Genomic DNA, 27,084 nt, shown 5'->3' on the forward strand with positions numbered 1-27,084 from the left:
TGACCGATGAAAACGGTCCATCAGACCATTCTCATCGGTTTAACCGATCGTGTGTACGCGGCATTAGTAGTCCATCAAGTCTGCCCATTTAATTTCTTTTGTTTTTTGGGTATATTTTCTTCTGTTTTGATTCATGATACAATGCTACAGAAAAAGAAGGCTTGACATATGTTTTCAGATATTTGTCAGACTACCATTTAACGAAGCTCTGTCCCATTGATTCTTCACTGATGTATTTTTTTAACACATGACACATTACATTTCTATGGAGTTAAAGATAATGGAGACCTCTTTTTTTTAATGTTCTTAAACTTTAATGGATTTTCCAAATTTTGACACACAAACCTATAGGATTATTAATGCAATTATATATTCCCTTTGTGGCAGGTAACACTAGCAAACTTTAAGCCTAGGCAATTACAGTATATCCTTACCTCTCAGACAGGGTTGATCTAACACTCCCAGTTCTCATCAGCATACTTTGAAGTTCCTGTGTACTTGCAGTCAATCCAGATAAGGAACTATGATGACTTAGGGGTAAATCAATGGACTCTGAGCTGGTATGAAGGCTTGTCATAGACTGGTAACTTGGGGTATCCTTACTTCCAGCAGAGGAGCTGCTCAAATTTGTTGTCCACACTTGGCCGCCTGAAGTAAATGAGTGAACTGATGCTGGACTTGAGGCCAATGAATGTCCTAGGCTTATGACATCAGGAGTTAATTCATTGGGTTTGCTGAACAAGGGGCTGCTGCCTCCACTTTGTCCACCAGCACTGCCCATGCTACCTGTACCGGATGAAGGGGAATCCAAGCTGCCCTGTCTAGCCAGGGATGTACTGCTGGGGCTAGAAATCACAGAAGAAGACTTCACACCATCATTGCTTGCAGAAGAGGAAGGTTTGCTCCCTGCTTTTGCACCAAACAACCTTCAAATGAAAACAAAAATTACTGTAATATGAAAATGATTATATATACACACAACATAAATCTGCTTTTCATCATCAAACTTGTTTTAACCCCCCCCCCCCTTGGAGGGTAAACAACCGGGCATTACAACGGACTGGACTTTAGAGAAACCTGTTGGAGTATAACTAACAGGAGTGCACAGAGTCAAACTGACAAGGTGTATCATGTCATGAGAAGGTCCCAAACTTCATACTGACTTCACATTATTTTAGTTGTTAGAGCATATGATTTACTATACTAAGATGGCCTACTACTGTATATATAAAGATCTAAAAAGAAAAATAGTCTATTGTATCAATTGGATACTTGAACCTCTCTTAACCAGGAGTCACTGCAAGATACGTGGTAGTCCTTATTCTGTATTTATACTAGAGCTTTATAGCTTTTGGTTTTGCCTCTGGATAGTTGTCAGTATGAATAAAATGCTATGCAAATTGCTTGTTTATGTTTTGTTTTATTGTTTTTTTGCAAAGCTAAGTTTACTGCATGCAAGTTATATTAATGGCATTTTCATCATGTAAAAGCTCATTTAAAAAAAAAAAAAAAAGTGTGGCATAAGTTAAAACCCCTAAAATAGTTCTAGCATCTGCCTTAATTTTGTTAGGCATCTATTGAGTGGAACAGATAACATAATGTTTCATCAGATAAAATACAGATGCGTGAGATAAAGGCTTTCAATATCTAAAAACTATTTGGTAAAAAAAGAACAAATTTACACTTACAGTATGCTATATTTATCCAAGTGGGAAACAAATTTATCATGAGAAAAAATAATAATGAACACAGCTATAAAAGACATACATCTTAGTGAACTGATCCCAATGTCTTTTGCAGTTAGAGTTGTTTTCATGAATTCAGACTGAAGTGTTATACATTTGCCCACAAGAGGGAGTTAGACATTTTAAAATCATTTTCATGCAGTTAATTTTGATAAAAGGAAAAGTAGTAAAATTGTCGCGGTAGCTACGCACATTATCTCTATTAATCCAAGTGGGAAATAGTGGAATAGATTCGATTTTGATTTAAAAGATGTGCAAGAGAAACAGCTTTAAATTCAGTAAGGAGATACGAAATCATACAGACATGACTGCATCTTACCCTTGGCAAATTGATTCTTTTGTTTTTTTATTACCTAGTCTTAAGGTACCTGATATCTATCAAAGTCATATGAAATGTCATTCTTTATATCATACATACTCTTTACACTATACAAATGAGATTTCACACATTCTTTTATATTTGATTTTGAGAGATGAGAACATTTTTCACAGTATTAGTTCTCAGAAATGGTTCCATGCCAAATTATGGTCCTTATTTACAGTATTTAAATGACAGTTCTTCAAACCGAGACATAACTGAAGACAGAACACTTGACAAAGTTTCACCAGAGATTGTCAGAGATAAGCAGCAGTGTAGGGAATAACCTTTAACCCTACTAAGAAGCTATACAACACAAATGGCAGAAAAGCACACAGTACAGTACAACAGTATAATCTAAAGGGAAAGTTCTCCATCTCTTTACTTTAAAGCACCAACAAGCTACAAAAAAACAGTGTTTGCAATAGAGTTCACCCCCTTGCAATTTTCAAGAGAGATTCCAGAAGTTATGCTATCTGGAGACATATTGGATGTATACACTTAACATCCTAGCATCCATTCTAAATAAGGATTTGGAAATTAGTACCATCTTGTAAAATTTACCGAATTCTACATTGCTCTATCGTGTTTCCCTGTAAATAAGTCCGGGTCTTACAGTATATTAATTTTGGCAACCAAAGACCCAGTAGGACTTATTTTCAGGTAGGGCTTGTCATGTGCTGATTTCTCCCCCAATCTCCCTCCCTGCCTGTCAGGAATCACCAGTGGCCAGTGGAACCGCGTAAAAGTGCCTGCAAAACTCAAGAATGCTCTGGATTACAGTCTCAGATAATAAAAACTGTACCTTTCTGCAATCCATGTGTGACAAACACCTTCACATAGCGCCGCACCTGTGTCCCGCCAGAGCACTGCAAATGAAGGGGGTCCGATATCCCCCGCAGAACAGAGCTGGCAGAAGAGAGGAGAAGAGCAGCGGGACATCAGCTGAGCGCCGATATGTGCTTCCATGGCCTGCCGGGGCTCATGTTCCCGCTCTGAGCACTGAGGGGGGCCAAAATCTCCCACTGACAGCTGGCTGAAAAGAGGAGAAGAGCAGCAGGACATCAGCTGAGCGTCGCGATGCACTTCCATGGCCCGCCAACAGCTCTTGTTCCCGCTCCGAGAACTGAGGGGGCTCAAAATCCCCCGCTGACAGCTGGCTAAAGAGGAGGAGAGCAGCGGGAGGCCAGCTGAGTGGCGCTATACCGAATGCATCCAGCACACACAGCCCACATCACATACCGCACTAGGTCTTATTTTCGGGGTAGGGCTTATATTGCAGCCCTCCCTGAAAATCACAATAGGGCTTATTTTTGGGGTAGGTCTTATTTTCGAGGGAAACATGGTAGTTCTTAGAATTAGTTTTATAAATTCTTAGAAAAACTTCTTATAATCTATTTTTTTTTCTATTACCATGCTTTATTATCTGCCTGAGTTTATATATATTTATTTACATATATATATATATATATCATTTGTAAGGACCAGCTTTTATTAAATATCAAATCTCTTAACAGTATTAGGGCTATTTCACACCATTGTGTTGCAACGAGGTCTGGGGTATCACCGCAATGGCGATACGCCAATCTCGGCACATCACACTGTTTACTTTTTAAATGAACTTTACTGAAATGTCACAGGGGCAGTGGATTTCATGCAATACTTTTTTCAGTGCACACCACTCAGCACAGTGGTGTGCACACTGAGCACACCGGCGACAAGGCAATTTTCCTTGTCATGCAGCAAAACTGTGCTGGAATAGACATCCAACACAGTCCCACCGCATCTGGTGTAAATATGCTCTTATGATCACTAGGTAATTATCTCTCCATTATTTTCCTTGCCCCTGTTTAAGGCTTCGTTCACACCTGAGCGATTTGGATCGTGGGCAGAATTGTGGCGATTTCAGAATTGCGGCAAAACGCGGAACACGCTTGCAATGCATGTTTTTTGCAAAATGTTTTTTGACATGCGTTCGCCCTTTACAGCGCTCCCTGCTGTGAAGACCAGTCATAGGTAGGGGCAGTGACAGTTGTTTTTTCCATTCCAGGACCACAAAGAGGAAGAGGAAACTGAGCTGCTGTGGATTGTAAAAAAGACAGAATCTGCTGGGAGAAACTAAGACTTGTGGAAAATGCAGAACCCAAAGAAACTGAGCATGTACTACAGATTGGCTCTGGAACTGGTAAGCACTACATAACTAGTATGCCCAAATGTCAAAGATTTGAATGTATGCTTCTAAAGCAGAATTTCTAAATTGCAAAAAATGTTATTGGAAGCAGTCATACGAAAAAAAAATATATGAATACACTGTGCTGCAAATAAGTATGAATTGGCACTCACTGATCACTAATCACCATGCTATAAACAGTAAAAATCGTATTCTTAATCACAAGATCCACCTGAATTGTACAGCACTACTCAGCATTGCATGTGCATTTTTTATATCTATTTAGTCATGCATATTGACTTGTGAACATCAAACTAGTAATAAGTAAAATCAACAGGATCTGCCATTAGAGCTCACTAGGACTATTAGCGCTCTTGTCATGTAGTTGACATATGGTGAACACTTGTGTCACAAATGCAACAAGGCTGGCCTGGCAGTACTTATCCACTGTCAATTAACAACGGGTAGAAAAAAAAATCGGACTGCATAACATGCAAAACCTCTGCCTTAAAAGGGATTTTCATCCTCCATGACATGTTGCCACCCATCCACCCCTTGTCCACTTCACAAGTTTGACATTCTTTTTTTTTTACCTTTTTTTTTTTTTTAAATACAGCTATGGCCCACCCCCATATGCACATCCTTCACCTAGGCAAATGACGTGACATTCGCCCACTCTGTCTCCTGATATATGTACAACACATATCCCAGGAGGCATAGTCATTCATTGGGAAAGGAGAAGGGGAACAGGACTAGGTGGCACATCATTGGAAAGCCACTGACATATTCAGAACAACAGGCAGCTTACCAATGGTGACACAGGACTGATGACGCTGGATAAGCTGGGTGGGTGAGTAAAGTAAATGTCTGGGAACCGAGGGGACCAGTTGCTGGAGATTTGGGAGAGGAATGTTGTCCCATTTTTGCCTGATATAGGATTCTAACTGCTCAACAGTCCTGGGTCTTTAATGTCATATTTTTTCAATTAGTGAAAGGTATGGACTGCAGGCAGGCCTGTTAGGCATCCAGACTCTACTTGAAGCCATGCTGTTGTCATAGATGTCATAGATTGTCCTGCTGAAATATGCAAGGCCTTCCTGAAAAAGATATTGTCTAGATGAGAGCATATGCTGCTCTAAAACCTGGATATATGTTTCAGCATTGATGGTGCCTTTCCAGATGTGGAAGCTACCAAGGCCATTAGCACTAGTGAACCCCCATAGTATCAGAGAGGCTTTTGAACTAAGTGCTGATAACAAGCCAGATGGGCCCACTCCCCATTCAGTCTGTAGGTTATCAAAAAGAATGCAACATTTTTAATAGCCTGACCACAGAACAGTTTTCCACTTTGCAACAGACCATTTTAGCTTTGGTCCAGAGAAGATGGCAGCATTTCTGAACCATGTTCAGATAGAGCTTTACCTTGCATTTTTGGATGGCACATCAAATTATGTTCACAGACAGTAATTTTTGGAAGTATTTCTGATCCTAAGCAGTGACGTCCATCACAGAATCATGCTCGTTTTTAATGCAATGCTGCCTGAGGACCCAAAGATCAAGGGCATCCAATTGTGTACTTTGGTCTTGTCCCTTATGCAGAGATTTCTCAGAATCTTTTGATGGTATCATGTACTGTAGATGATGATATATTTAGAGTCTTTGCAATTTTACGTTGAGGAACATTAGTTTGAAATTGTTTGACAATTCTTATCACAATTTTTTCACAGATTGGTGAACCTCTGCTCATCTTTACTCCTGAGACATTCCAGGATTAATTTACTAAAACTGGAGAATGCAGAATCTGATGCAGCTGTTCATGGTAGCCAATCAGCTTCTAACGTCAGATTATTCAATTGGCCTTTAACAAAAAAAAAAACCTGGAAGATGATTGGTTTCTATGCAGAGCTATGCAGGGATTTTGCAGGGATTTTGCACGCCCCAGTTTTAGAAAATTAAACCCTCGACTCTCTAATAAGTCCTTTTTATACCCAATCATGTTACGGTCCTTTTGCCAATTACCCAATTAGTTGTTAGTACCACCTACTATGCCAGCTTTTTGTTGTCCTGTCCCAACTTGTTTGAGGTGTGTTGCTGCAATCAATTTTAAAATCACAATACATTTTTCTTAAAATTGTATACTTTCTCAGTTTAAGCATTTGATGTTTTCTATTTTCTTGTGTGAAGAAAATATGGGTTTATGAGATTAGCAAATCATTGCATTATGTTTTATGTAGATTTTTTTTTTTCAGACCTTCCTTTGTCATGTAATACTGTCCCAATGCACACTTACTGCGTCACAGTATGTTAAGTAAATAAATGATGATGTCTGCGCTGTGTGATCACACAGCGCAGACATCATCATTTATTCATTTACACATTTTCTGGTTAGGACAGATCACCAGGTGTCTGCAGCAGTGCCCCCTACCTTAGTTTATAGACAGCGTGGGAGTCCCTTTCTCTACACAATATGTGAGGTGCTGCATAGGTGTGTGCCAAAGAAATAAAAGTTTGTAATTTGTTAAATATGTTTCTTGTTACATTATATAAAAACATGATTCTTACCTCCGGAATGTTGGTGAAGCGATGTCAGGATATTTTGATCCTGGTTGCCTCAAGCTTTGAGCACCACAGGCACTGGTTGATGTCGGGCTTGATTTGGCAGAGCCTGACAAGGAAACACTTTCAGAATCGGACACTTTCTCCTTTTCTTTGTCAGTTTGGTTGATGGTGACCGGACTTGAACGCTCTGAGGCCATTTTTGAGGGTTCTCTAAGTTTGGTGCCTGCTGCACCTGCTGATTTGCTGCTTACATTGGAGTCAATACTACTAGTGCTGGATCTATGTCCACCCCTACCTGGGATACCACTTGTACTAGATTTAGAAGGGCGAGGTAAACTACGATATTGAAGGGTAGCTTTTGAATTAGCCAGTAGAACTCCATCATCTTGATTTTGGGAGCCATCAAGACTAGTTTTCCTGCCAGCCCCTTTTCCTACAATTGCTGCTGATTTAGGCATTTTTCCAAGCGTTGCAGATCCACTAGCTAGTGTTGCACCTCCTCCGGTTATGTTTTGTGAGCCTACCCCAGCTTTCTTAAAGCCAAATGAGCCAGTGGCTGCTGGTCTTGCAATTCCTGAAGGTGGCTTTTTTCCTTCATCACCGCTGCTTTTTCCTGCATCAGAGGGTGAACGCTGGAGTGGTCCACCTTTAAGTGGTGTTTTGACTTTCTCTGATGCTTTAACATCATCTGTTTTACCTGATGACAAATAAACATTGGAAAGAAAAATTATTTAAACAACAGACACAGAGAGAGAATTAAAAAAAAGTAATTACATTTTTTTTTTTAATTCCTCCTGAAAGTTACAATTCCACACAGCATTGTATAAAATGCATGTTCATGAAGTGTCACTATTACTATAAAGTTAAATTCTAGGCAAATATAAAAAAAAGTGCAAAATAATTCAGCTCTGTAATCATTAAAAGATAAGTAGGATCAAAGGGCCAAATCCACAACCAGCAGGCGCAACGTAACTTTTGTGATTTAAGTTACACCGCCGCAAATTACACAAGTTAGTGCCCGATCCACAAAGCACTTACCTGGAAATTTGTAGCGGTGTAACTTAAATCCGTCCGGTGCAAGGCGGGCCAAATCAAATGGGGCGAGTCCCATTTAAATTAGGCGCGCTCCCGCGCCGGACGTACTGCGCATGCTCCCGACGCTATTTTCCCGACGTGCTTTGCGTTACATTACGTTGCGCCGAGTTTTGTGAATCGCGACGGGTAAAAAAGAGATGCGGCGTGAAAAAATTTTTTTTTAAAAGAAATTTGAGAGCGACGCGGGAAAGACAGATATACTTTTACATGGTGTACTAACTTTACACTTTGTAAAAGCAGCCCTATCTTTGCGACGGCAAACTAACACTTACGGAGACTTAACGAAGGGAAAAAGCTTTGTGGATCTCCGTCAGTGCTAATTTGCATACCCGACGCTGGATTTCGACGAGAAATGCCCCCAGCGGCGACCGCGGTACTGCATCCTAAGATCCGACAGTGTAAGTCCATTACACATGTCGGATCTTAGGGATATATATGCGTAACTGATTCTATGAATCAGCCACATAGATAGAAACAGGGATACGACGGCGTATCAGGAGAAACGCCTGCGTATCCCTTTTGTGGATCTGGCCCAAAGTATTTTGGCCATATATTTCTTGGGTCCTGTGCGTCACAGGAGTACACCCACTTTTGCTCTCCTGTGACCCAGAGTTAGCTGATAGTGGGCGATTGCTCACTATCAGCTGACATGACAGAGCTTTTCCAGACTCTGGAAGGATCCCAACAAGATTGTCAGGATCACCCAGCTGCTTGATTCCACGTCTCAATGTGCGGCTGGGAGCTAAAGCCAGCTGTACCCCTCCACCCAGCCTAGCACACCAGTGAGCGCTGGAAGAACAGAGTGTCAGTCACTGCTTTCTGCTCCAAACTGAGAACTGAGTCATCAATGGTCTCGGTCTTGCAGCCTACATGGGACAGCTTCAGCGTTTTTTACACACCCTTTACTACTCCTTTAAAACTTCATTACAAGTGTTTTTTTTTTTCTTCAAATGAAAGCATTGTAAATACCTGAATTTCACTTGCAGTTCATAGTCTCTGTGCAGTTGGGCTGGAGTGTGAAAGGAAGAAGCAGTACAAGAACCAATCAGTTCATGTGTTGGCAAGAAGCATGCTGACAGGAATCAAAAGCAGAGTGATAGAGAGGTTAGCTCATCACTGTGCTACTTCTACTTCCCTTTTCACTGTCCAGGCACAGGCTGGGGACAGGTCTAGGACCTGAGCTCAGAGGAAGTGCGTTGAAGAATGCTGGCCATTAGATTGAGGACATCTATTGGCAAAAAAAGTTCTTCTCTTAGCTATTTATTTGTATTCTCCTTTTTTGGCTGGAATTCTCTTTTACCTCTACAGTACTGTACATTTCATAGAGAGAAGTTACATTGACAAAAAAACTGTTCTAAATAACAATATTAATTTGCTTTATACCTGGTGTTTTTAGAGTGCTGTTTCCTGATTTGTGTCTTGATGACGTTGTGCCAATTTGAGCAGTCATACCACGTCTCCATGACCCAGTCTGGGAGATAGAATGTGATTTCTGACTTCCTTTATCAGAATCCTCAGATAACCCAGATGAATGTCCTTTCCATTTGCCAGACTCTGTGCCAAGGTCATACTCATCATCTTGTTTTTTTAACTCTTCATTAGACCAGGATTCTATTCCAGTCAAGGAACGTTTTTCAGCATCTGTTTTTAGCTACAAAATAGAAAATGGATGTAAAAAAAATGTTGTTATATTCTAATTTTCAGATACTTGCATTATCGGGGTATCATTTTTAAAATGTTTGTTCTGTAAAAGTTATCTCCTTTCATGAACTAAGTATTAACTTTTTAATAAAATATATATTTTTTTCTCAGGTATATAAAATACATCAAAACTGGGGATACCACCACAAACTTTATCATAGTAATCCACTCATAAAAACATCTCCACAGCTCCACAAAGGCAGGCAAAAACATTTGGCTAGATTCACAAAGAGTTACGCCGGCGTATCTGTAGATACGCAGTCGTAACGTGGAATCTAAGCCGTCGTATGTTTAAGTGAGATACACTTAAACCTAGCTAAGATACGACGGCCTGCGCCGTCGTATTTTAGCTGTCTAGTTCCGCTGGCCGCTAGGGGCGTGAACGCTGATTTACGCCTAGAATGCGTAAATCAGCGAGATACGCCGATTCACGAACGTACTCTTGCCTGTCGCAGTAAAGATACGCTGTTTACGTAAGGCGTTTTCCGGCGTAAAGTTAGTCGAACAAATAGCTGGCCTAGTCAATGTTAAGTATGGCCGTCGTTCCCACGTCTAAATTTGGAAATTTTACGTCGTTTGCGTAAGTCGTCCGTGAATGGGGCTGGATGTAATTTACATTCACGTCGAAACCAATACGTCCTTGCGGCGTACTTTGGAGCAATGCGCACTGGGATATGTCCACGGACGGCGCATGCACCGTTCGTAAAAAAACGTAAATCACGTCGGGTCACGAGTAATTTACATAAAACACGCCCCCCTGTTCCTCATTTGAATTAGGCGCGCTTAAGCCGGCCCATTCACGTTACGCTGCCGTAACTTAGGAGGCAAGTGCTTTGTGAATACAGCACTTGCCTCTCTGACTTACGGCGGCGTAGCGTATATGCGATACGCTACGCCGCCGCAAAAGTAAACCTGTCTATCTGAATCTGGCTAATTGACTCAATGTTTGTGCCTGTCTTTGTGGAGCTGTGATAATGTGATAATGTTTTACTACAATGTTATATTCTGTATAGTTGTGTGCGGTCATCCATATCTTCCTTCAAGTTGACCATACATGCATTGAATTTCGGCTGATTTGTTCCAAGGGTGGCCCTGTCAGCAAAACCCAGATCAACAAAGTGTGTTTTTTCAATTGACTTTTGCCAGAAAAGCTGTGTGGAAAATTGTTGGACGAACAGCTCCTGCATCCAATCTGATGCAAGAACTGGCCAGCTGCACTGGCTGTCTAAATACAGTAGCACACAGTTGGAGTTTTGGCAAACCATTTTGTTTATCACACTGAACAAAATAAATCTATATGTGTATGGTCAGCTTTAGACTGAAAGCACATTACTCTATCTGCATGAGCTTATGGGAATGTAAATGGCCTCCTTAGTTTCCACCCATGAGTCAGGGCATGAGACAGTATAGCTTAGAGCGGAGTTGGCAGGCTAGTTCCCACAATATATTTATAGTATCATTTTGTTTAGCCATTGTTATAAGTACATTTTTGTCAATTTCTTAGGTTTGTTATTTGTTACAATTTTTTAATGATATAGATTTTTTTGTAATTGTGTGGCACATAATCTTCAGTCTAAAAGGTCTCTACCTGCATGTAAAGCAAACAGGTTGGGTAGTTCTTGTTGCTTTTATAACCTTTTTGTTCTTACACTTACGTTTGCTTGATTGGTTTTCCTAGGAGAGTCAGTATTGGAATATGAACCATGAGAGGAAGTATTTAGGTCATCTGTGCTGAGGTTGTCAAGTGTGTCACTAAGGCCACTGCTGGCAGAACTGCTGTCATCCCAACTGCAAAAGAAATAAATGCAATTACCAAATTGTCAAAACTAAGCTCATCATGCTAAAAACAAGTCTGCAACTTTTATTCTAGATTTGAAATAAACGTTGGAGATAAAAATATAAACATTTCATATTAAAATAAAAATAACTGCATATTCTCAGATCAAGAAGAAGGGAAAACCCCAAAAGCTTGTCCTGAAAATATGAAAAATAGTGCATGTAACTCCATTATTTATTATTATTTCTTGATCATCTTTTTTTGTTAACCATTGTTTCTCACCTCTCCCTAGAGCACTGATGTATAGGTGGTCATAGGAGGTCCAATTCTTGTAAGCAAAGCTCCTATTCTAGATGTTGATTGAGTAATGTGTTTTTTTTGTAGCCTCTTTATAGTTAAGGTTATGGCCAACAAAGGCCCTTATTATTGCACAGTCAGTTAATACATTATTACATTAATAATGATATAATTATTTTCCAAATTTTCTGAAGGTAGCCACTGATTCTCCCTTCTTCAATTTTGAGAAGATGGAAAGAGACCATGATCACACACATAGCACTGTCATACTGTATATAGGCTGCTCGTTGGGTTTCATGCACACTAGGCTCCTCTGAACGCCCTTCTCCAGACAGGAGAAAGGCAGCAGTAAAAACACCAGTGAAGAGCTTATAAAAATTCTATAAACACTATGTGAAAATGATAAGGAATATGTATATACTATATATAAAGCAGAAATATTATGGTCATAAAAATAATTATAAACATACACCGTAAGTGCATGAATACAAGATTCATATGACCCTCACTGAGGAAAGGTCAAAAAGGGCATGTTTAAAGTGTTACTAAAGCCAACTAAAATCTATACTTACATGCTCTATGCAATGCAGCTCTGGGGTCCCCTTCTGGCGCTTTACACCCCTTCTTTTCAATGGGTGACCCCACAGAAAGCCGCTTTCCATGCGGGCACCCATGTGTTCTCGCTCCCGAGTCCTGCTGCTGTGTCCATTGACACATACAGTGGGACTTGGCCCCACCCCCATGTCACAGCTTTTGATTGGCAGCAGCTATTAATCTGTCCAATGAAGAGGAAGACAGTCACTGGACCGAATCCGGCTCAGGTGTCATGGATATGCAATAAAGTCTGGCAGCCTACCTGTTTCCATGTGTTCATTAGAGGCCTGACCCTCTTTCTGGCTGTCTTTTATCACCTTCCTCCCTGTATGGCTCCACCTTAGGCCATCCCAGGAAGCCTATATTAAGCACTGCACTGCTAGTCTGCTTGGCTGTTCAACCGTGTTGTTAGCTTAAGTTCCTGTCTGCAGTGTGCTACGATTTCCTTCCTGTGTACCGTTTTTGACTCGTCCCTGACTCCTCCTGTTTGCTTGTGATCCTGACCTTTTGCCTGTCCCTCGGTTACCCTTGTCTGCCTGTTGCCCCGACCTCGGCTTACCCATCACTATCGCTTGTCCTGGTTGCTGCTTCCCCCTCTCTCCTTGCGAAGCGTGACCTTGGGGACCCCAGGGGTCACGGCCTGGATTCAGCTGCGGAGAAGGCCATCCTCACCACCAGAGGCTCTGGTGGACACAAAGCTGGGTCTTAGACGCCGCGCCCTGGTGAATCTTGGGCTTACGCTCCCTCTCTGATCGCAGTAGTCGGCCATAGGGTTCACTACTCTGTGGTGCATCACTGACCCCAACAGGGTGCACTTGTCACCTGTCCACAGGTGACCTGACATCAGGTAAGCAAAAGGGGGAGTCTGGGGAGGGGGAGCTGCAGCACGTTCATGTGTACGTGGCTTTATGGTTTTTAACCTTAATGCAGGTCCCGCTGCCTGTGTCAATGGATGCAGCAGCTGGAATCGGGAGCAAGCTTGCAGGGTGCCCCCCTGGGTAAGTGGATTTTCGTAGGGGCACCTGAAGGTTTACAACCATTTTAAACAAGCACTGTTTGACCATCCTCCGTTAGGATAATTTAAATCTGGTAAGCCCCCACTCTTCACACACTGTGGTGGTTTCCATGGTGGTCCTAGTGTTGAGGAGTTTTGATGTCTTTTGGAATTTACATTCCATTTCTTTTTTGATATATAGAGAAGATTACTTTAACATTTTCTGGTCCTTCATTGGGTTTTGTTTACATTGTGGCTTATATTAATGCAATTATATGGTTTATAATCATTTTTTGGGTCGCAATCTTTCTGCATTATATATAGTATAAATGTATTGCTCATCACTTGCACATAGTGTTTTATATGATTTTTATAAGCGCTGTTACTTTTTTTGAGATTATGTATAACATGTATTAGGGCAGGGGCCGCCACAGCTAAATGTTTGGCCTGCTGACATTTTCGCTGCTCTCCTCTTCATTGGACAGCGGTGGTATCACAGGGCTGGATGGGGGTGGGAAATGCTGGAGTTAACTCGCCAGGGCGATTCTAGCAACCAATCACAAGCCTGTTAATGTGAAAAGTTAATTTCAGCAGTTTCCACCCCCATCCATCCCTGTGATGCCAGACAATCTCTGTTCTGCTGTACACCTGTGTAAGGTAGGAGAGTGCTACCTACACAGTGTGTGTTTGTGTGTGTGTGTGTGTATGAAGGAGGGCAGAGGACGCTATGGGGGTACAGTGGACACTGCGGTGGGGGGGTGCAGGGGACAGAGGACACTGCTTTGGGGGGCACAGGAAACTGCTATGGGGGGAGCTGGGCAGAGAATACTATGGGAGTGATGTGAAGGGGGACAGAGGACACTGAAATTGGGGGGACCCCATTACCCTTGGGGACAGGGACCACTTCTCCCCTAGGGACAGGGTCCCAATTTCCCCTGGGGACTGGGACCCCATCTCCCCTGGGAACAGGGACACCTCATTACCTGGGAACAGGGACTCCATCTCCCCTAGGGACCCCATCTCCGCTGGGGATGTAGATCACATCTCTCTTAAGGGCAGGAACCCCATTTTCCCTAGGGACAGGAACCCCATCTCCAGGCCATGTAGCTGACAGGGCTGCTGTCAGACAATCTTGGGTGCCAGGATGGGGGGAGAGGGCAGTAAAATCTGAGCCCCAGCAACATGCTCCCTCAGGGTGAACTGGCTTTGTATTACTAAATCACCAAAAAGTGAGGTAAACCTTTACTGTTATTATTACTGTAAAGATTATTATTATTTTTATTAATTAGCAGGTCAATGCGCCACTCCATGCATTCACATACATTGAATCTGGCCCTTAAGTGGAAAAAGGTTGCGGGCCCCTGCATTAGGGTATCACTTTTGGGCTCTTAGAACATTTCTTTTTTTTGCTTTACAGCGGTAAAAACACAGTCAAATCTGCATTTTTCAATTACATTTAGGCACGTTTAGACATGCTTAGGTGTGTCAAGCATTCAGGAGTTAATTTCATTGGCCAGAATTTCAGAATGCTCACATGCTAAATGCGCCTAGCCGTAAGGCACGTTTACAAACGTTAAGGCACATTGGGCATTTTTTCTGCCCACACACTCCTCTCCTGAATGAGATTTTGGTGCATTCAGATTTCTGCCCCTAAAGGCCAATAAAATGCCTATATGTGCATGGACGCATAAGAGTAGATTTCCTAAAACTGGTTCACTCAGAATGTGGTGCAGTTGTGCATGATAGCCAATCAGCTTTTAGCATTGACAATAAAACCATGAAGCCGATAGGTTACTGTGCAGAGCAACACCATGAGGTTGATTTACTAAAGGCAAATGGGCTCTGTACTAAAAGTGTACTGCAAGTGCCCTTTAAGTGCAGTTATTCTAGATTTTAGGGGAAGCTCTGAAATGAGGGGCACCCTTGCTGATTTCTATCATCCAATCATGTATAAGCAAAATGCTGTTTTTTATTTTCCTTGCATGTCCCCCTCAAATCTACAGTGACTGCACTTCCAAGTGCGCTTGAAGTGCACAGTGGATTTGCCGTTAGTAACTCAACCCCCATATTTTTACGCTCCAGTTTTAGTGAATAAAGTGCATAAGCTAACATAGAGGAGCATTTAGGGGCGGGAAAAAAAAGCCAAACACCTGTAAAATGGGTGACGGCTACAATGTGCAAGTAGAGCAAGCGAAGACATGAATTATACCACACCACAATAAATCAGTAGAGCCTTGGGACCAGAAAGGAGGGCAGTCAATTTGAACATGGGTCAAAGTAATCAAGTCTTTTTTCAGCACCCTAACTCATGACTACATTGATGACAAAAGCCAGATGATAACATTTAAAAAATTCACAGTCACAGGGCTGTTTTTAGGCTTCGATTGTACCACTGTAACAGTTACAGCAGTGCTAGTGTAAGGGTTGTTTATACCGGTCACAAGTATAAATTAACCACAGTCCTTAGGATATGTCAGTCCACACAGAAAGCAATAATGCCTTGTTGTGTCGAAGGACCCAATACAATGTTGTGAATTAGTACAAACAGTATCTCACAAAAGTGAGTACACCCCTCACATTTTTGTAAATATTTTATTATATCTTTTCATGTAACAACACTGAAGAAATAACTCAACACACAGCCATTAATGTCTAAACTGCTAAAAACAAAAGGGAGTACACCCCTAAGTGAAAATGTCCAACCAGGTGAGGAGTACAAAGACAAATTTGTCTTGCCTACAGTCAAGCATGGTGGTGGGAGTGACATGGTCAAAGGCTGTATGCGTACTGCCTGCAATGGGGAGCTACAGTTCATTGAGGGAACCAATGAATGCCAACATGTACTGTCACATACTGAAGCAGAGCATGCACCCCTCCCTTCAGGGATTGGGCTGCAGGGCAGTATTCCAACATAATAACGACCCCAAACACACCTCCAAAACGACCACTGTCTTGCTAAAGAAGCAGAGGGTAAAGGTGATGGACTGGCTAAGCATGTCTCCAGACCTAAACCCTATTGAGCATCTGTGGGGCATCCTCAAACAGAAGGTGGAGGAGTGCAAGGTCTCTAACATCCACCAGATCCGTGATGTCATCATGGAGGAGTGGAAGTGGACTCCAGTGGCAATCTGGTGAACTCCATGCCCAAGAGGGTTAAGGCAGTGCAGGAAAATAATGATGGCCACACAAAATATTTACATTTTGGGCCCAATTGGAACATTTCCACTTAGGGGTGTACTCACTTTTGTTGCCGGCGGTTTAGACATTAATGGCTGTGTGTTGAGTAATTTTTAGGGGGACAGCAAATGTACACTGTTATACAAGATGTACATTCACTACTTTACATTGTAGCAAAGTGTAATTTCTTCGGTGTTGTCACATGAAAATATATAATAAAATATTTACAAAAATGTGAGGGGTGTAATCACTTCTGTGAGATACTGTATATGGAATGCAGATAATATTCAAAAACTAGTGCTTAGTAAAATATAATAAGCAAGCCTAAATACAGGACCCAAAATCTAATTGTACAAAATGTGATAACGGTGCAAATGAATGAATAATACAAAAGTCCATGTAACATTCAAACAATACCAATAAATCAAGAAATAAAGTGCAACCTAAATTCAAATATATAGGCCCGGATTCACAAAACACTTATCTCGAGATACGGCGCGTAAGTGTAAATATGCGCCGTCGTATCTGTGCGCCGTGCCCACAAAACTAGAAATACGCCTGAAAATAGGCTTCATCCGACCGACGTAACTTTCCTACGCCGGCGTATCGTGGACGCATATTTACGCTGGCCGCAAGTGATGCTCCCATTGATTTCCTATTCACATATGCAAATGAGGGAGATTCGCCGATTCACGAACGTACTTGCGCATAATATACACGGTTTGCGTAAGTCGTACGTCCGGCATAAAGTTATGCCCCATAAAGCAGGTGTAAGTCAGCAGCATCCATGCAAATGGCTGCACCAGGGAACACAGCCGTCATATTTTACGTTGTTTATGTATTACGTGAATATGGCTAGGCGTAGGTTACGTTCACGTCGTAGGCAGTGATTTGACGTATCTTAGGGAGTAGTTCCGACGTGATTCTGAGCACGCGCACTGGGATGTGTCCACGGGACGCTCGACTTATCATTTACATGGGGTCAAGCTTTATTAGCATGGCTCACGCCCACTTCCACCTACGCCGGCTAACGCCGAGGAAACCCAGCGCAGTTTGGGCAGTGGAGGCTTTGTGAATTCGGTGCGTGCCTCTCTGCGCTGCGTCGGCGTAGCGTATATTAGATACGTTTCGCCGGCATAAATATGCGCCGATGTATGTGAATCCGGGCCATATCCTTTAAATACAAATGCATTAAGTGTTCAAAGAATTCCCAAGTATAAAGTGCAACTATTTGGGTGTATATATTATATATGGACAAAAGACAGGACAAATGCTTCAATGCTGCAATCCATTAACTTGAAAAAAGTTCCAAAAGTACAAACTTGTTATTTGCCAAAGTGCTACTGTGCAGTTAAGAACATCACTGTTCTTCCTCAGGCTAGTCAGAGCCCGACTAGCCTGAGGAAGAACAGTGATGTTCGTAACTGCGCAGTAGCACTTTGGCAAATAACAAGTTTGTATTTTTGAAACTTTTTTCAAGTAAATGGATTGCAGCATTGAAGCATTTGTCCCATCTTTTGTCCTTATCTGAAATTGGTGGATATATTGGGAGTCCACGCTGACATTGCTTCAACCACAAGAGAAGTGTTTAAGAGGAAAGTAACTCACCTGTTTTGGATGGAGATTATATATATATATATATATATATATATATATATATATACACACACACACACACACACACACACACATACATACATACGTCTCAATTCATATTCATGGGACATTTTATTTATATATATATATATATATATATATATATATATATACACACACACATACATACATACATGTCTCAATTCATATATATATATATATATATATATATTTATATATATATATATATATATATATATATATATATATATATATATATATATATATATATATATATATATATATATATATATTAGTGCTGTCAAACGATTCAAATTTTTAATCGCGATTAATCGCATTAATGTCATAGTTAACTCACGATTAATCTATCTAATTTATGACGAATTTCCCCACAAATATCGCACAATTCTGCAAGTGATTATAATTTATTATTGCTGTTTTCTAGCTGATCTAAAACCATTTTTGACATAAAGGGACACTTTTGGACAATCTACAGTTTTTCAGGCAGAAAGAATAGTTTTTATTTTATAAAAGAACATGTAGGACACTGGGCAGACCACTAGGGACAAGGGGGGTGTGTATTTTTTACATACAGTACTGTAATCTATAAGATTACAGTATACTGTGTGTATTGTGTTTGTTTACTTTTTTAAATTTGGCGCCGTTCTCCGCTCCCGTGCGTCGTAACGTCGCAGGGAACGGAGCTCGGCGGCACACAGGCACTGTGAATCGAGCGAGGAGGACCCGCCGAGCGAGGAGGACCCGCCAAGCAAGGAGGACCCGCCAAGCAAGGAGGACCCGCCAAGCAAGGAGGACCCGCCCGATCACACAGCGGGGTGGCATCGCTGGATCCAGGGACAAGGTGAGTAACTTGCCTGTGAATCCAGCGAGAAGGTAAGCCGTGCCGCGCCGCTGCACACTCTGCATGTCCACCCCGAGGGCTCCTGCGTTAATCGCGATAAAAATATTGACGGCGTTAACATGGGTTTGCGTTAACGCCGTTAATATCGCGTTTAACGCACAGCCCTAATATATATATATAAAATGTCCCACAACATATTCCAATGTGTGACAAAAGTGCGTGGCACTGATCCAAAATGCAAAGAAAGTGCTGCAGTGTTCAGATGCTCATCCACAAGGAAAGCTGCTTACCATGTATAAAGATTCAAATAAGAGATCATATGCGCTTTATCTTCAGTAAAACAGGTAACTACAATCACTGGCTGATCCCCAGTAAAGGCAAATCCACTGGTTGGCTCCACAGCTCTTGTCATTGCTGAGAGTTCATCAGCCAGTAACTGAAGTTACCCGTTTTACTGCAGATAAGGCACATACGATCTCTTATTGGAATCTTTATTTATGATAAGTAGCTTTGCATGTGGATGGGCACCTGAATACTGGTGCACTTTATTTGCATTTTGGATCAGCAATTCAAGCACTTTTGTTACACATTGGAATGTGTAGTGCGTGGGTCTTCAAACTACGGCCCTCCAGTTGTTCAGGAACTACAATTCCCATCATGCCGTCATGTCTGTGAATGGTAGAGTTTTACAATGCCTCATGGGATGTGTAGTTCTGCAACAGCTGGAGGGCTGTAAATTGAGGATCCCTGAAGTGGGACATTTTATTTATATACCGTATATACTCGAGTATAAGCCTCAAGTCAAGGTATTGACTCAAGTATAAGCCTATAAGTCCATCTGCATGCCTCACTGTGTCTCACTTTGCCTCACTGTGTCCATGTGCATGCCCTCACTGTGTCCATGCCTCACTGTGTCCATGCCTCACTGTGTCCATGGCTAGACTTACATTTAACATGGTAGTATATAGAAGGGGTGCCCGGCTTTAAAAAAAAAAAACTGTGCTCCCCGGCCGTAGGTCCCCCAGACAGCAAACGTTGCACACTTGTAGAGGAAGAGTGGGGCTATATATGTGCCAGTTTGGGGTCCAGGGGACCTACTACCGGCTGGTACTGGGTCCCCAAATCCGGGAGATCAGGTGCAAAAAGGTGACTCGAGTATAAGCCGGAGGGGGGGGGGGGGGGGGCATTTTCAGCACCAAAAAATGTGCTGAAAAACTTGGCTTATACTCGAGTATATACGGTATATGTATTGGAATGTTTTATATATATATATATATATATATATATATATATATATACACACACACACTGTATATGGTTGTGCTTTATACTCTGGAATTCTTAATTCTTTGGTTACTTGAATAATTTGCATGTTGCATTTAAAGGGATATGTACATATATGGAAACACATACAAATCTGCCTACTAGCACCAAATTAAATTGGGTCCATTTGTAACAACCACACATTGCATTTTGGGATTTACTGTAGGAAACAACATTTTAGCTAAGAAAATGATTAAAGAATTAGTGGTATAGACTGCATTATGTTTTAGGCTCTTTATATTTGTGCATTCATTCGTTAGAACTCTAGCGAAGAACAATATAATACATTTCTGAGATGTTGACCGCATGAACCACAATTCAGATTTGCTATCAAATTTCAGTTCTGTGCCAGTAACATTTAAATGCCCTTTGTAGACTAATTTCTGCATAAAACAATTTGATGCACAAATAAAAAAAAACTGATTACTACTAAGAAAACAGTTTCTAAATTGCCTACATTCATCAAAGTCTTTGAATATGTACTGCAACCATTATATTGTAGCCAAGGTCTCCTGGAATGAGATAGCATTTATCTACCGTGACAAATGAGCGGGCTGCAGAGAAAATGGGATCCATCATTCACACATAGGTAATAACATTTTAAGTAAGAGTGATTGTAATGAAAAGTTGAAACCCAAATGTCTATGAAAGAACATTTTGTAAAATATGTTACATACTGGCACCAAGTGTGTGTAGGCTTTTCAAACATTTTGAGCTGCTTCCAGTCTTAAGGAGCAAGAAATGTCTCCTGGAGCATGAACTGTAACTACTTGGTAAATCTAGTATTGGAAAGTGGCACAAAAAGTAAAACATATACCTTTCCTGCTCTTCACAAGTACTCCGACAGCCCCTATAACCCATGCAGGCTCTGAAATGGAAATAAGAGCAGTAAAGGTATGCGTAACCAAGTAGTGTGTGTTTTCTGGTTCCACTGCACAATATTTTTAAATAGTAAGTTCTTAAACGGTGATTTACTTTCAACATGGTATAATAAATGTCTTAACAGAGCTAAAATGTACTTTTAATATAGTAGTCAAAATGTAATTACAACAGAAAAATAAAAGTGTAGATGAATTCAGATATAGTGAGATAAATAAATGTGGTTGTTATGGGTTACTGCACACCAATGATGCAGGTTTATGTGATTAATACAAGGTGAATATTTTCGGGAGCCACACAATCTGCGTTTTGAGTTCAAAAAGTAACAAAAACTTTAGGCGTTATTACAGGCATTTTTTTATTAACATAACATGTTATACTCACCTGTTCTGTGCAATGGTATTGCAAACAGCAGCCCTGAACCTCCGCTTCTGGGGTCCTCCGCCAGCGCTCTCCGCTCCTCCTCTGTGTCTGACCCCATTGCAAGCAAGCACTTGCTATGGGGCCAGACATGCAGTCTTGCTCTCAAGCCAGGCCCTGTGTGTCCCTGGAGGGGGGGGGAAGCTGATACTAGAAAGTGTTTTTATTTATCTTATTGGATGCATCAAATGCATTATGGTAGAAAAAAAGACCCTAAGCATTTAGAACCACTTTAATGAGAAACAAGGTACTGAAATATATGCATGCATGTTGTTAAATAAAAAGCAACACTGATAAATATGAAAGTCAATACTATTAAAATAAAAAAAAATCACAGAACTACAAATAATTATTATATCATGAGATCTCGGGCCTCTAATAGTTATAATCTGAAGCCTATAAATGACATTACCGATTAAATTACATTTTCTTAGCTGAGAGGGTAAGTTACTTAACGAGCTAATTTTATGCTTCATTACAACTTGCTGTACAACTTAAAAAAATGCTGAACAGTAGCAGGTATTTGAAGTTGAAAAGCTAGGACACATTCAAGAAGAATCAAGGGCAATACCACATGAAGAGGGGACTGCGATGTGGAGGGGGGCTATGATGAGATACAATAAGAGTAACTCTGTCCTGAAGGAAGCTTCTGATGCTATGTTAATTTCATGGCGGTGGTGGTGATGTGCATCATTCCAGGCTTAGGTTTGCCATTGACAAACAACATTTACATTTTACACTAGGGTGCCTCAAGATTCTGTATACCTATTAAAAGGTGTCAGTGTCGGCAGGTGCAGTTAGACCTCCCACCTGTAGGCAGCCTAATGCCATTATTGCATCGGAAGGGGAGTCTCATAAGGGAATTGGTCCCTTAGAGATTCCGTACAATACCTTGAGAGGGAAAGGTAGTCTGATTGGATACAGAATTTTCAAGAGACTTCAGGTCCCATTTTGGATGAGGGAACCTTTTAAATAGGGGACCCCAAGTCATTTTTGAGTGCTTCTGGTGATTGAGTGGTAGGGAGATGAAGGACAGTGTATAGCATTTATAAACTATGGCTCTCCCGCTGTTGTGGAACTACACACCCCACAAGGCATTGTAAAACTCTGACATCACAGACATGACTAGACACAATGGGCATTGTAGTTCCTGAACAACTGGAGGGCCATAGTTTGTATGCTCCTGGTGTATAGCACTGGGTCAGGTTCCAGATGAGGTGGGATCGCTCGAGGAAGGCTCTTTCTTTACTATGTACAGTCAGGTAAGTTGAGGTGTGGAACAAGTACAGACTGAAGAAACGTCCTCTTCCTATGCCAAGAAGGCACACTAACCCTGTAATGGAAACCACCCTTCAGTAACATATCCTGTAAACTCTGAATTGCTTAAATCGGTGCTAAAAATCAGTTCATTTGTTGCTGTTATTTAAAAGACATCAGTACCCTATATGCTTTGTGAAAGTATTTCCTCCCAATACAAGCTACCTAATGCAGGCCTTGCTTACACTATGACTGAAAAAAAGTTAAGAAGGAGTCTGTAGGCATACAGTACCTATTCATGAGATCCGCTATAATTTAATGGCGATGGGTACTTTTAGGCATTAGGATGTACATAAATAGCTCAATTAGAGCCCTATAATTAAAGGAGAAGTCCAGCCTGTGCTTTTTAGGTTGGGGCTTCTCCTCTGGGTCACAGGAGTGCAATTCGTTTTGCTCTCTTGTGACCCGTTTTCAGTGGAGATCCGTCTGAAGTCCACTCTCTGCTGATGTCACTGCCATCATTCAGGGCAGAACGTCATCACGACTTCCAAGTCGGGATCCGCCAGCTGCCCTGATTGATGGCAGTCTCAGCGAGCCGCTGAGACAGCCTCTTCCCGCCCCTCCACTGCTCGGCGCTCTAATGAGCGATGAGAAATAGAGCAGAAGCCATGCTGACTGACAGTCAGTATGGCTCTGCTCGGGGAGGAGTGAGAACCGAGCCATTGGCGGTGTTCGGTGGCTCAGTTCTGAGTGCAGAGATGCCGGGGGACAGTGGCAGCATCAGCCTGATGCTCCATCTACCGAGGTAAGTATGAATAGCAAAAAAAAAAAACAACATACTTCTCTTTTAAAGCTTATGTTAAGGGAAACATATTTAGTACATTTTTTGCGATACATGCTTATTTCTCCATGTTGTATCCCTGTATACATGCTACAAACAAAAATAACTAACCATTGGACGTACCAGAAATATAGTGGTGGATTACTAAAGGCAACTACATGGTTCCCTTTGCAATAGAAAATGCACTTTAAAGGGAATTTTCCCCAAGGCTTGTGAATGAGGTTGAAGCTCTGCTAACTTCTATCATCCAATCACGTGTAAGCAAAAATGCATTTTTTTTCCTTGCTCATCAGTGGGCATGCTTTGCAAAATGAAACTTCTCTATATTCACAAAGCTCTTCCCTGAAATCACACTGTAGTTTTTCTTTAAAGCTGAACTTCGTCCTAAAGAAGAAGTTCTGCTTTGAAGAATCCTTCCCCCTTCTCTAAAAATATTGGAGGTTATTGGGGGGGGGTGTTGGTACCTAGTTTTGGCATGTACCTGATCTAACTTATGCTGGAATCGGCCTAGGTGATTCCACCAGAAGCTTCCCCCCCCTTATCCTCCTTGCCCACAACCTCTAGGGACACATGACAGGGCCGAAGAGGCCGTGGGGCCATTAACAAAGTGCATGCGCAGTGGGAAGCCGGCTGTAAAGCCACAAGGAGTCACAGCCAACTTTCCACACTAGACATGCCAGTTCTGGGGACCAAAGTCTGGTGAAGAACCGACTCAAGGTGAGGATGTCACTGGATACCCATACAGGTAGCTGCTACTCAGCATTTTTGTAGCAGTCTACTTTCATTTTTTTTTCCTACAGACTCTTAAATGGCAAAAATGTAATTCGGTTGAAAAACAATTTATAATGATGCCATTACTCGAGGCTGTTGCATTTTATAATAGGAATAGATTATCATTTTTTTTTTTATAGAGCTCCTCAATAATATGCATTCTTCTAGCTCAAGTATTACAACATATTTAAATTAATTAGAGCAGCAACTGAATGTGTAACGTCTATCTTTTCGCTATACTCCTTGAACCAAAAAAAGTATCTAAATGAACAACAGCTGTTTTTCAGATGAATCTGTTCCCCAAAATAAAAGCTCTTATAAAACCACTCAAGTGTAATATTAAATTGTTCTGACTGCTGTGCCCTCAGTATGTTACATTCTAAGATAACTCTGTGCTTTAGCCAGAATCAGTAAAGAGAAAAAAACAGAACTGAGACTGATGCCGTGTACACACGACCGTTTTTCGGGTTCTAAAAAATTGAGTTTTTTTTAATGTCATTAAAAACGATTGTGTGTGGGCTTCAGAGCATTTTTAGGGTTCTAAAAAATGGCCAAATTTTTTTTCGAACATGCTCTATTTTTTCACAACGTTTTTAACGTTGTCGTTTTTAAGGTTGTAAAAAATGGCCGTGTGTGGGCTTTAACGACGTGAAAAATTACGCATGCTCAGAAGCAAGTTATGAGACGGGAGCGCTCGTTCTGGTAAAACTACCGTTCGTAATGGAGTAAGCACATTCATCACGCTGTAACAGACAGAAAAGCGCGAATCGTCTTTTACTAACACGAAATCAGCTAAAGCTAAAGGGTGGCATCATCCGCATGAAACTTCCCCTTTATAGTGCCATCGTACGTGTTGTACGTCACCACTCTTTGCTAGAGCATTTTTTTTAAGCGACCGTGTGGGCAACGTCGTTTTAATGATGACGTTTGAAAAACTTTGTTTTTTCTACATGCCGAAAAACATTGTTTTATTTTTTTTAATTATGAGGCAGTATGTACAGGAGAAGGGTGTGGAGGGTATAACAGTGGGCACTATGTACAGGAGAGGAGTGTGGAGGGTATGCCAGTGGGCAGTATGTACATGAGAGGAGTGCAGAGGGTATTATGGGGGCAGTAAGTACAGGAGAGGATTGTGGAAGATATTATGGGGGCACTATGTACAGGAGAGGAGTATGGAGAGTATGGCAGTGGGCACTATGTACAATAAAAGAGTGTGCATGGTATGACAGTGGGCATTATGCACAGCACAGTTTGGGGATGGCGCCTTCCTGTTCCAACATGCACTGGTGCACAAAGTAAGGTCCATAAAGACATGGATGAGCGAGTTTGGGGTGGAGGAACTTGACTGGCCTGCACAGAGCCCTGACCTCAACCCGATAGAACACCTATGGGATGAATTAGAGTGGAGAGTGTGAGCCAGGCCTTCTCGTCGAACATCAATGCCTGACCTCACAAATGCGGTTCTGGAAGAATGGTCAAACATTTCCATAGACACACTCCTAAACCTTGTGGGCAGCCTTCCCAGAAGAGTTGAATCTGTTATAGCTCCAAAGGGTGGGACAACTCAATATTGAACCCTATGGACTAAGACTGGGATGCGATTAAAGGCGTTACCAAAAATGTTTGACAATATAATGTATGTATTCAGGTTCAAAAAAGACAAGTTCAACCATAGCAAAGAAAATGAAATATTGTGATGTATTCTTCATTTTTTTGCAGAGCCTAACTTTCTACAGTGCGCTAAGCAATTCTTAACATACTTTTAGTCTCCTGTGTGTTTCCTAAGGCTTAATATAGAAAACCATTTGACAGGGTCATTTCTGTGTACGGTTATACATACAGCCAAGGGTAGGCTTTCTTAGTCATATATCATAGTCAAGATATGCCGTTCAGACACTTTACACCCATATATTCATGAAAAAGACAAATTAGAATAATTTGCCACATGGTGATACTGTAGCTACAATAATAACATTATAAACTTCCAGCTTCATGGAACCAAACTGGCATATTCAATTATTCACAAGGTGCAGCAACCTATAACAACCAAATGTATTTAACTTTCCTGATGTCAGTCCAGTGCCAAAAAATCCAATTATCTTCTATGAGCATGGCACTCAGCTTTTTGCTACTTTACTTTACTTTACCAGCACTAACAAATCTCATGATCATTATGAGCAATGCACTTCATTTTCATTTCTATTACTAAAATATTTTGCTCCCATGTAGCCTCATATGACTTAATGTGGAACCCAAAACCAAAAATCTAATATATGTCAATTTACCAATCATTAGATATGGTGGCTGCATTTGTTACCTTTTCTAGGCCTTTTCCCTTTGTTTTTACCTGCTGATCTGGCCAGTAACACACCTCCTGTACTAGAGTGCCCCAATTCTGGATGAAGAAGCAACAGAAACACATTTAGGGGCAGATCCACGTACCTTTGTGCCGGGCGCAGCGTATCTAAGATACACTACGCCGCCGTAACTTATTTATTTTATTTTGAATCCTGAAAGAATTTGCACCGTAAGTTATGGCGGCGTAGTGTATCTCTGGCGGAGTAAGGGCGCGGAATTCAAATTGATGTAATGGGGGCGTGTTTTATGTAAATATGTCGTGACCCGACGTAAACAAAGATTTTTTTTA

General features: G+C 41.3%; 1 protein-coding gene across 15 annotated transcripts in view; it reads right to left on the bottom strand.

Annotated features, from left to right (window-relative positions):
* NAV3 (neuron navigator 3) overlaps positions 1-27,084 on the bottom strand; it is a 789,636-nt gene that overhangs the window by 127,147 nt on the left and 635,405 nt on the right. For 11 of the 15 annotated variants that reach the window (XM_040343949.1, XM_040343948.1, XM_040343941.1 and 8 more), the window contains 5 exons: positions 21,087-21,137; positions 11,284-11,416; positions 9,311-9,578; positions 6,836-7,529; positions 435-926 (listed from right to left, as the gene is read on the bottom strand). In XM_040343949.1, coding sequence (XP_040199883.1) covers positions 435-926; positions 6,836-7,529; positions 9,311-9,578; positions 11,284-11,416; positions 21,087-21,137 — 1,638 coding nt within the window. The remainder of the gene's footprint in view (positions 1-434; positions 927-6,835; positions 7,530-9,310; positions 9,579-11,283; positions 11,417-21,086; positions 21,138-27,084) is intronic. The other 4 variants (XM_040343951.1, XM_040343950.1, XM_040343943.1 and 1 more) reach the window with 1 other exon arrangement.

The sequence above is a fragment of the Rana temporaria genome, chromosome 3 (genome assembly GCF_905171775.1).
Source record: "Rana temporaria chromosome 3, aRanTem1.1, whole genome shotgun sequence".
Taxonomy (NCBI): domain Eukaryota; kingdom Metazoa; phylum Chordata; class Amphibia; order Anura; family Ranidae; genus Rana; species Rana temporaria.